A 12,403-nucleotide genomic window follows, 5' to 3' on the forward strand; every position below is an offset into this window, starting at 1 on the left:
TTGTGCAACATATATAATAAAATATTTTCAAATTAAAAAATAATTAATTTATTTTATTTTATTACACCTCTCAAATAAAATATATATTTAAACATTTTTTATTTTATAGGTTATTTTACCTACCTAAATTCTAATACTAAAAAAAAAAAAAAAAAAAAAAAAAGTTAAAATATTGTTTTTTATATGAGCCGAAATGGCTACTACTTTTTATGTTACATTATATATTTGTTTTAAATTCAAAACTATGATATTAATGCATATTTAATTATTTATACAATATTAAATAATTATTTAAATTTAAAATTTAATTATTCAAAACTCAAAACCCTTATTATTATACTTTATATATCCGGCCAGAAAGTATACATATTTTTATTTTAAATTTAGTTATCTAATTATAAAATAATAATTTTATTAAATACTTTTTTTGTTGACCAATATCCCATCAAAATTGTATTTATACTATTTTTAACTATTGTATAATTAAAATATTATTATTTTTAAACTTTATGCTCAAATTAGACGTACCATTTATCGCCCTGACATAAATATAATATATATATATACGCAAATTTAGGTAAAATATAATTAATATGTAATTAAAAAATCTATTAATAAAAATAATTATAAATTAAAATTAATATAAGTAAATAATTTAATTAATATAAAAAAATTATAAAATATAAAAATAAAAAATAGGAACAAATTATGTGAAGAGAGAGTATATTTTATTTTACCTAATATTTTTTTTTGGATCCATTCACGATATGCGTATGGTATTAATTAATTTATTATTAATGAGGTACCCGAACAACAGCTAAATTACGTGTCTATCTGTGAGTCAGTCATTTTTTTTATTTATTTTTTTTTCAATTTTATTTTTTTATTGATACAAAATTTGACTATCTCATCTTTATTTAAACTTTTTTACAGTTTACTAATATCAATGTAATCAAATATCAACATAGGTCCAAAATATATATTATTAAAATAATCATTTATTAAATCAATTAAATATAAAAAATTAAAATACCGTTCTCGACTATCGAATCAATAATTGACCACTTTAAAAAAATTTAAATAAAAATTCATTCCACATATATATATATATATATTCAAATTTTAAGGTTTCATTTTAAACGGAGGCTTTTGAAAATGCAATGTTTTGAGAATTTTATAAAATAATTCGCCTTTAAAGTTTACATTTATCTTTTATATTATTATAATAATTTTATAAAATATTTTTTTTTTAATTTATACTTATATTTTAATATAATAATTAATATTGAAATATTAACGTACAAATGAAACCCTTAAAACGGTAGTATTTTATAAAATTATATATTTGATATGATAATTTTTAAAATTATAAAAAATTTCAAATTTCAAATTTAAGTGTATAAATACATCATATGATTTAAAATCTAAGAATCTACTTCTTATTTCCTTTATTCCAGCTAATTTATCCTTTTTAGTTTAGGCACTGAAGTTTAAATATTATTTAATTAGTAAGTAATTAAAAGTGTATTATTGAATAATTATGATTTAGTAAAAAATAATTATAAATTAATATTAATATAACTAAATAATTTAATTAAAATATAAAAAAATTATAAATTATATGAAATTTAAAATGTGATTAAAGTATATAATTATATTTTTTTTTTGAAAAAAATGACAAATAATGTGGGATAGATAGAAATAAAAAGAATTGACAAATCAAGTAAAGCAGAGGAAATATTTTTTTAAAGATATTGAACATACAATTAAAGTTATCAAATCGAATGTATATTTACATACAAAATTAAAATTTTATTTTAAATATATCAAACAAAATTTTATACCATATTAAACAATATTTAAATCTAATTTTTTTTCTCTTTTTTTTTTAATCTAAAGAACCAAATCTAAAAAAAAAAAAAAAACAAAACAAAACAAAAAACAAAAAACAAAAACAATTGTTTGGTTAAATTTAAATTGAAAGTTTAAATAAAATAAAAATGTATTTGATTTGTATTTTAAACATAAATTAATATTTATTTTTAAAAAAATCATACAAATTGAATAAACATACCTCAATTTCAAATTAAAACCAAATAAATTTCCAACCATTGGGATAAATATCATAATTTATATGCATCGCAACAAAAATACCTTAAAATACTAAAAAAAAAGAACACAATTGAAATTTTATTGCACAAACATAGCTCAGACAACACACAGCAAACCTTCCAAAGCATTTCTCTACGACCCTTTCACTGGCGATCGAAAAACGATCGCCGGATCGATCCTCGGAACGACACGACACAAAAGCTCATTAGCCCTCGGCGCTGTCAATCCCGGCCTCTCGGACATGTCGAGGGGTCCGACGACGCCATCAGGCAATTTCCAATCGAAACATTGGATCATATTCCCGATTATACTGATCAACTCCTGAATAGCCATAACCATACCAGGACAACCTCTCCGGCCAGTTCCAAACGGCAATAACTCAAAATGTTGTCCTTTTATGTCGATGGACTCGTTCCCCTTTTCAAAGAATCGATCGGGCCTAAAAGCCAAAGGGTTTTCCCAATATTTCGGATTACGGCCGATAGACCAAATGTTGACGAATAGTAAACTGTTGGCGGGAATTTTGTATCCGCGAATTTCGCAATCTTCCACGGATTTTCGAGAGAGAAGCGGGATCGGAGGGTGGAGTCGAAGCGTTTCTTTTATTATCGCTTGGAGGTAGGGAAGATTTGGCGCGTCTAACTCATTTACCAACCGGCCTTGGCCAATAACTCGGTCGATTTCTTCTTGGGCTTTTTTGAGTACGTTAGGGTTGTTTATGAGCTCAGCGATTGCCCATTCGCTCGTTAGCGCCGTCGTGTCCGTCGCCGCCGTGAAGAAATCCTACATTTTTTATGTTCAAACATTCAAAAAAAATTCTAATACATTTCTAAAAAATAATTAATATACTACGTACATTCATTATTTTACATTATTTACACAATTCTTTATACTTGACATTAAAAAAAAAATTAAATCAAAATACAAAAGAAACACGCTCATAAGCTTTGTTTTTTCTATCGTTTTTTTTCACGATTTTCCAAAAAACTTAATACACTACACACATTTATTACTTTTATATTTCATACACAATTTTCTATACCTCACAAAAATTAAAATTATTTTTCAACAGTCTCACGAAATTAGACAAAAATTCTTTTTCAAAATATCCTGTGTAAAAAAAAAACAAAAAAAAAAAAAAGAGAATTTAATTTTGGAATTTTGAAAATTTTTAATAATGATAAGAAGTTGAATATATATTTTGATATCTATTTCTTTTAAAATATATATATATATATTAATTAATAGATTATATATAATCAAAGCCTTGTATTACATGCTCAACTCATTAATTATAAAAGAGTAAATTATATAATACACGTATATCTTTTTATCATAATGTATATATTTTATTTATTGCATTTTTTTTTTTTGTTGTTATATATAATTATGCACAAAATACTTATTTTCATAAAGTTGTCATTGCTTGTAAATATAAGCATGTTATACAAATAAAATAGGTAAAATATTTATCTTTAACTAAAATAAATAAATAAATAAATAAAAATCAACCTTTTATTTCACAATTTGTAAAATAAAGACGGATCATGATATCATTTTTACATATTGTGAAATGAATAATTGATTAATTTTTTAAATTTATTTTATTCAAAAAATAATATTTAAGATTTTTTATTTTATTTGTATAACACTTATAATTATGTACGTATTTGCGATCAACCATAGCTTTAAAGGAATTAGACATTTTATGCATACTATAATATATCACAAAATAATAATATACAATAAATGAAATACAAATACGTATAAGAATTATATATAATAAATAAAATACAAATACGTATCATGTTATTAAATAAATGTAGAAATAAACTTGTGCAATAGTTGTTGAGCATTAAATTTTGAGGGACTAACACAGTGACTTTGGACGTGAGATGTAAATGTAACATTTCATTAATATATACATATATATATATATATTAAATAAAAATAAAATTTTAATTTTAATATTTTTAAGAAAATTATAATGTTAAGGAATAACGCAAAAAATAATATGAAAAATATATGTAAATATAACATAAAATATTTGATTTAATACTGAAAAAAAATAATACTTCCTCCGTCCACGGATAAAGTAGTGAAATGACATTTTTGCCCTTGTTTTTTGGTATAAAAGTAATGATGTGATGTAAAGTAAGGGTATTTGTGGAAAACAATGAGGTATTAATGAAATAGTTACTTTGTAATTGGATATATATTTTGTAGCTGGACGGAAAGACTAATAAAATAAAATAAATTTCCACCAAATTTTTTAATAGAAAAAATTAAATATAACATTTAAAAAAATTATGATGACTATTATGATAAACGAAGGGGTCCTATTTATTTTATAAAATGTATTATTTTCTTTGATTTAACATCATGTTTAAATTACTATTAAAAAGAACAAACAAACATAATTCAAGTCAACAAAAGAGTTTGTTTGGCTTTGTTTTGATATTAAGGTACTCCCTCCGTCCCAAATAAGGTGTAACATTTACTTTTGACATAAGTTTTTAGGTGGGTATTATTAAGTAGAATAATTTAAAAATTAAGTAATGTGATAGAGTGAAAAATATATTTTTTATTTTTTTATTTGGACGATGTAAAGAGATAAAATGTGGGGTAGAGATTAAATATAATTAATTATTTCCTATTTTGGAAATATTGAAGGGTGTTTGGGACTAGGGATGTCAATTCGTGTTTTTGGGTCGTGTTCGTGTCGGGTTGAGCCACGAGGATAACAAAAAAACTGTCGACCCGAACGCGAAATCTGACCTGAAATCCTAGACGCGAACACGATACGAATTATTTCGGGTCGGGTTCAGGTTGACCTGAATTAGTTTCAGGTCACCCGAAATTCGAACAAACCCGATATGAACCTGACACGAAACAAACCCGAAAATTTTTAAAAAATTAAAATTGACCTAAAAAATATCATTTTTATTTTAATTTTTATATTATTTTATATTTAAAATAATATAAATACTATAAATTAAAATAATAATAATAAAAATTTCAGGTCAACCCGAAACACGAAACCCAAAACCTAACTTGATTTTGATATTTCAGGTTATCGGATCAACCCGAAACACGACTCGAACACGACACGAATTTTTTTTTTGTTTCAGGTTTAAGTCAACCCGATTTTTTCAAACCCTAAATACCCAAACCCGAATCTGAAAAATTTCAGATCGAACAAATTCGATTTTTCGGATCGGGTTTACTTTTGACACCCCTATTTGGGACATATAAAAAATAAAGTGTTGTAGGATATTTGGGATGGAATGAGTAATAATTTAAATTTTTATTTAAATATTATTTTAATGTAATATTTTATTAAAAAAAAATGTTTTGATTAAAATGGTACGTTATAAATAGTAATAAAATTTGTTTGAAATAAAAAACAAACACACCCTAAGATTCTAGTAGTAGTAAATGAGGCCAACAAGTTGGTTGGATAAAATTATTATCTATCAAATAAATCATCACAAATTATCAAATTAAATATACATATATATATTTTATATTTTTATATTAACCATTAAAATTTTATGGTAGATTCAAAATATTAATATAATATTTTGGTTTAAAATTTAATTATTAAAAAACTCCTATTATTATATTTTCTAAAATAATTATTTTTTCTTCCCCAGATATGTTTTGGATCCATTCTAAGATATGCATAAAGTATTAATTAATTAATTAATTCAATTACGTGTCTATCTTTTGAGTGTCTATCATTTAATTTATTTAAATCCTTAGTCTAAGTCTTGTACTCTCTCTTTTATTCAATTGTGTGCTTATTTGATCGGTCATAAATTTAAAGAAAAAATATGTAAAAACAAAAAATTTTACCTTTTTTTTAAAAAAAAAATAGTATTTTTTTATTAAAAGACGATGATAATTTGAATGATAACAAAAAAGGAAAGTAAAAATATATTTAGATAAGATAAAAGTATAATTAATTATTAATATTTATATAGTCAAACACAGGCCAAAAATATATATTAAACTAATCACTTATTAACTCAGTTAACTATAATAAATTAAATACTGTTTCCGACTATTATTCTTATAAAAATAATAGTAGAATATATATTTTAAAATTCAAGGATTTGTGTATTTCTATTTTTTTATGTTTTATTGAATCATGTTTTTTTCTGTTTGATAGTATATTTTTATTTAAATGAATAAAAAGAGTATTTAAATAAATAATCAACAAAACATATGCTCACTTTTATGTTAAAATTATAGTTTTAATTGGTTGCATAGGAAATTTAAAAAATATTGATATTATATTAGTAGTTGGTAAAAAATATGAATAAAAATTTTTTTTGTCCTTATGAGTGTATTAGTGTAAAAAATAGTGGCAATTATGTAATAAACATAAAAAAAAGTAAGGATAGTTTAACGGTGATATAGTTATTTATGGAAATAAGACTATTGTTTTTTAACGAAAAAAATAGTAAACAAGACTATTATATTGGGACGGAGGGAGTTTAAGACATTCTGGGTCTTTAGAATGGATAAGTACAAATAAAAAAAAATTAAATAATTTTAATAATTCTTCATTATTTATTTATTTATTTATTTGACAGTATTATCTCTTTATTTAAATGAATAAAATAAGTATCTAACTAAAAAATTAACAAAACTTCTGTATAAGACATTCCGAATCTGTAGAATGGATAAATACAAATGAAAAGTATTTAGGACTAGTATATATAAAAGAATGTGTAATTATATAATATTTTGCATTAAAATTAATTTTAACATAAAAATAATTGTTAGATTGATATTTTTTAGAAAAATAAATAAATAAATAAGAAATTTTGAAAAAAATAGGAAAATAGTAAAAATTAATATTAATTGTAGGAGGTGTTTGTTTTTTAAAGATAATTTGAATGAATATTAAAATATAAAGAATTATGTAAAAAATATAAAAATAATAAATATGTATAATATATTAATATTTTTTAAAAAATATATAAAAATGTTTTTTTGAAAAAACTCACCTATAATATTTATAATATGTATTTAATTAATTATATTTTTTATATAAACATAGGATGATTTTGACTTAATAAGACCCAAAATTATTTTAGAATTGTGATTTTCAAAATATAATAATAATAAACATAATATTTTATACAAAGTCAAAATACTCCTTATGATAAAATTAAAAAAGAAAATATTATAAAAGTGAAAAAATTAAATATTCATTAAAAAATAATATTATATTTTATATGTTTGACACAAATTTTAATACCATATGTCAAAAATTATTTTATCCAAAAATGTTATTTGAATAGAAGCAACTAAAGCTATATACTCATAAACATACGCTATATTACAAATATAGCACTGCAATAATCTTTTATTTTAAGGATTTTTTATTTTTTATTTTTATTTTTAATACACTGCGTATAATATTTTATTCGTTCAACTAAAAAATATATATTTATTTTTATAAAAAAATAAGATATTTAATAAAATAATTCTTTTTTTACCATTATTAATAAATAATACTAACAAAATTGCCTGACAATCGAATGTCTTACCAAAACCAAAGCTTTGAGATGATCCCTAGTAAACTCCACGTCAGATTTCCCATCTCTTACATCCAACAACATGTCCAGAAAGTCCCTCGGCTCCGTGCCGGCGGTGCCGCCGCCGGCGCGCCGCTCCTCCTCCCTGCTGGAAATAATCCTCTCCAGCAGGGAGTCGTACCGCCGCCGTATGTCCTCGGCGCGCCGCCGTATCCCCTGAAAATCAAATCCCTTAAAAATCCACAACATATCCGAAACATTAAACTCCCCAAAGATCTGGGTGACCTCCCGGACCACGGTCCTGGCGGCGTCGGCGTCGCCGTCGTCCTCCGCCGCCCGGAGGCTGAGCATCATACTGGAGATGACGTTGCTGGTGACCTTCATGAGCTCATCGGTGACGTTGACGACGGCGTCGCCGCCGCCCTTTTTGGCCAGGTTCTCGACGAAGGCCCGGACCTCGAGGTCCCGGACCGGCTGGAAATGGGCGATGTTGCGGGTCCCGAGGAGCTCGTACATACAGAGCTTGTTGATGTACTTCCAGTACGGCGCGTAGGGCGAGAAGGCGAAGGAGGAATTGTAGGTGACGATCTCGATGGCGGTGGACCGTTTCCGGTTCGAGAAATTGAGTTCGTGGGTCTTGAGGAAGTCCCGAACCAGGTCGGGAGTGGACACGACTGGGCAGGGCATCGACCCGAGGTACAGCTGCATGAAGGGGCCGTATTTGAGGGAGAGGTCGTGGAAGGTTTGGTGGAGGCGGGGGCCGAGGAGGTGGAGGTGACCGATTACCGGGAGGCCCAGTGGGCCCGGAGGAGTCGCCGGACGGCAGCGGCGCGTGGCGAGGAGGAGGAGGAGGGCGGCGGCGGAGAAAAGGAAGAGGGCGGCGTAGGGGAGGGCTCGGATTTGGTGGAGTTGGTCCATTGCACCGTGTGGTGGATTTGTCGTGAAGCGTGGAGCTGTGTGGGCGGTTTATATGTATATATATATATAATGATGGGGAGCTAATTAAAGCAACGGTTACATATCAATAAAGCAAATTTTAAATTTAATACTATTTTCGTCACATATATCTTTTGAATCGTTATATTTATATAATTTTTTTAAATATATCATTTTATTTGTATTATAAGATATAATAAAAATATTTTTGTAATTTTTTTTTTAATTTGTACTGTATTTTAAATTATATTTCCTTGAATTTTAACACAAACAACAAAAAACTGTTTTTCTTTAAGCAGCATCTATAACATTAGCACCATAGTGGCTTCCATAATGATAACTAGCATGTAGAGCCTTTGCATAAGTGTCCATATAATTAATGTATTTATTTATTTTTTTAAAAAAAATATCCAATAACCAATAAAGGGTTTGTTCAGACATAAGTTTTTTTAGATTTTTAAAGTTTATAAAAAATAAAAAATTAGTACTTTATTTGATATTTTGTGAAAAAAAAAAATATATTTGATATGATATATTTTTTTAAATAAATAGTGCCAGATGAATAAAAATAAATTATGTAAACAAAGCAATCTAAAAATATATTGAAGAATTATTTATAAAATTCACCAATAACATAATTATGTACTGATCAAATTACTGTCGAAATATCTTCAAATTATATCAAACATAAAATCATATCCAAATTATTTAAATAATTAAAAAGTAAAAAAAAAAATCATTTTTATTTTAAATAGTACTTCCAATATCTACTATGTATAAGAACTATAAAAAATAAGATTTGAATACTAATTAATTATAATTAATATTATATATAAAAATAAATCACCATTTACTTTTACCAATAAAAAAATTATTAGCAGAACGGGATGCATTTGACAATTAGTTGTTACCTTTTAGCTGGCTGATTTGATTAACTTAATATATTAGTTGTTTGTGCTAAAATGTGGTAAAATAATAGTTTTGTGTTAGTTACTTATACGTAAATAACATTTTATATTTTATTTTTTGTGATATTTAGTTGAGTTTTTTTTGTGAGTGGACAATTTTAGAATTTTATTATTAGCTACTAAAAATTATAAAAAATTTATTAAAATATTTTTTTGTTATTTTTTAAATATTTTAAAAGAAAAAAATATATATTTTATAGAAATGTAATTTTTTGTTTTCATTTAAAACAGTATAAATATATATAAAAAAATATATATTAGAAGATGTATTTTTACTAGATTATTTTAATATTTTTATAATTTTAATAATTAATAACAAAAAATTCTCAAAAATTTTAAATCAAAATAAATAAAATTAAATATTTTAAAAATAATATATAAATATCTTTAATTGTAATAAAATAATATATAAATGTATTGAAGAACCCTCTCACTCAGATTTAGGGCAGACTCTGATTTTGTTTCCATATGTTGTAGCAAAGTATGTTTAGTCGTGCTATGCACCGTAGAAGTAATAAATTAATTGTTTTTTTTTAATTCGTTGTGCAATACATTATTTTTAAAATAGAGCAATTTTGCTAAAAATTTGTATCATATTTATATGTAACATAAGAATTCATTAAAAATTAAAAGAAAATATTAAAGGATAAAAAAATAAAAGGTCGTTACAAATTAAAAAATATACTATTCTCTCTGTCCCATAAATATAGTTTTAATTAGGTTGGGTACGAGATTTAAAGAATATTAGTATTATATTAGTAGTGGGTAAAAAGTACAAATGAATAAAAGATTTTTTATCCTTGTGAGTGTAATTAGAGTAAAAAGTAGTGGTAATAAAAATAAAATAGTAGGGGTAGTTTTATGATGATATGGTTATTTATGGAAATAAAACTATTGTTTTGGGACAGACAAAAATGGTAAACAAGATTATTGTATTGGGACGGAAGGGTATAATTTATTTAATTTGATAGAGTTAGATTGAATTTTTTTTATAAAAATATAAAAAATAATTATTAAATTGTTAAGCATATGAAACGTATACAATGTCATATTCATTTGTTCAAATACAACGTATATATAGTCCGTAAGGGATGGTTTGGTAGCGTAAGAGTTGCACTAATGACCATAAGGTTATGAATTAATATAAATACTCCCTTCATTTTTTGTTTTTTGTTACAATAAAAAGTAACTAAAGTACTTCCTCCGGGTAGATCCAAACAGGTCATTTGAAGTTTTGAATATAAAATTAATTTTTAATATATTGTACAAAATGAAAAAGAAATATTTAATTTGGAGTTTGTTTAGTGTTTTGATTTAAAAAATTCTTTTGATATGAGATATAAGGTGTAATTGTGTCGGTAATATAAAAAATAATATTTTATATTAAATGTTGACTTTTGTGATAATATAAAGTTTATATATTGAAAATCATGTCAAAAAAATTCTTAGGCAAACAAACCTTTGATATTTTTTAAGAAATAAATAATAAATATTAAAATTCAGTGTGGAATTCCGGAACTAAACACTCCTTTAATTTTTTTGTACTTTTTACAGTAAAAGGTAACCAAAATATTTCTTTTGTCTTTGTCCAAATTGGTCATTTGAAGTTTTATAATATATTAAAAATAATAATATTTTATTAGTCGATGAAAATTATAAAATAATTTTAACATTTTTTCATTTGTATTTTATTTGGTCTAAGCACCACTGCATTGATTTGACTAAATAAACAAATTATTATAAAATAATGAGCAAATATCACACTACAAATTAAGTTAGCATATTATAATAATATATTTATAATTTATGTAAAAATTAAAGAATATTTTTATATTAGTATAATTACTTTTACAATAATAGTAAATTAATGATGTCCGGGTCACTGTAGACACGATAATTTATGATTAATATAATTAGTAGATAATTAAGAATTTATTAGTGAAAATAATTATCCTATAATATAAATAATTATAGTCAAGATTAAAATAATTAATTAGTTTAATTTAAATTTAAAAAGAAATTATTAAAAAAATTAAAATAAAATTAAAGTATATAATCATTTTTCAAAAAAGGAAAGTGACATGAAATGTAAGACGAACATAAACGACAATGTGAACATGATAAATGGGACGGAGAGAATAATATTTTCAGTTAAAACGAATAAAATATTATTTACATAAAAAATTCTTACTGAAAATTTAATACTATTAATTAATAATAATTTTATCAATAAATTAAAATCGAATTAGAATTAGACAATAATTTATTTTCTTTTTAAAATAAATTTTAGAATTAAATGATGTCACTAATTAATAGTTCGAAGCTCAAATTAAAATATTACTCCCTCCGTCTCACGTATCATGTCCACGTTGTCATTTTTATCCGTCCCACGTACCATATATAATTATTTTCACTAATACATTCTTAATTATCTACTAATTACACCCCTCCTAAAATACTGTGTCTACAGTGTAGCAGACATAATATGTGGGACGGAGGTAGTACTTCTTTCATTTTAAACATGGTGTAATTTTTTATTTCGACATGATAATTTAGGTAAGTAATATTAAATATGATAATTTGATAATTAAATAATATAATGAGAAAAATATATATATATATTTTTTTCGGTGATAGAATGAAATAAAATAATATCTCTATCATGCTCTAAAAATTTTATTTATTTTTTTCGTATTAATTTTTTAAATATATAATTATATATAATTAATTATTTTTTATTTCAAAATTAATTTATTTTAAAATATGTGTAAGTAACTAAAAATAATTGCAGGTATTTGAAATAGAATAAGTATATGTATATATATATACAATTTT

At 24.1% G+C, this 12,403-nt stretch overlaps 1 protein-coding gene across 1 annotated transcript; it reads right to left on the reverse strand.

The window, feature by feature from the left end:
* Nucleotides 1–2,174: 2,174 nt before the first annotated feature.
* LOC127253839 (cytochrome P450 93B2-like) lies at nucleotides 2,175–8,687 on the reverse strand. The gene is made up of 2 exons (XM_051278620.1): nucleotides 7,677–8,687; nucleotides 2,175–2,895 (listed from the first exon to the last, which is right to left on the reverse strand). Exons 1-2 carry the CDS (start codon nucleotides 8,580–8,582, stop codon nucleotides 2,245–2,247), a joined length of 1,557 nt encoding a protein of 518 aa, XP_051134577.1. The 5' UTR covers nucleotides 8,583–8,687; the 3' UTR covers nucleotides 2,175–2,244.
* Nucleotides 8,688–12,403: the final 3,716 nt, after the last annotated feature.

Source organism: Andrographis paniculata, unplaced genomic scaffold (assembly GCF_009805555.1).
Source record: "Andrographis paniculata isolate CXL003 unplaced genomic scaffold, ASM980555v1 Contig51END, whole genome shotgun sequence".
NCBI lineage: Eukaryota > Viridiplantae > Streptophyta > Magnoliopsida > Lamiales > Acanthaceae > Andrographis > Andrographis paniculata.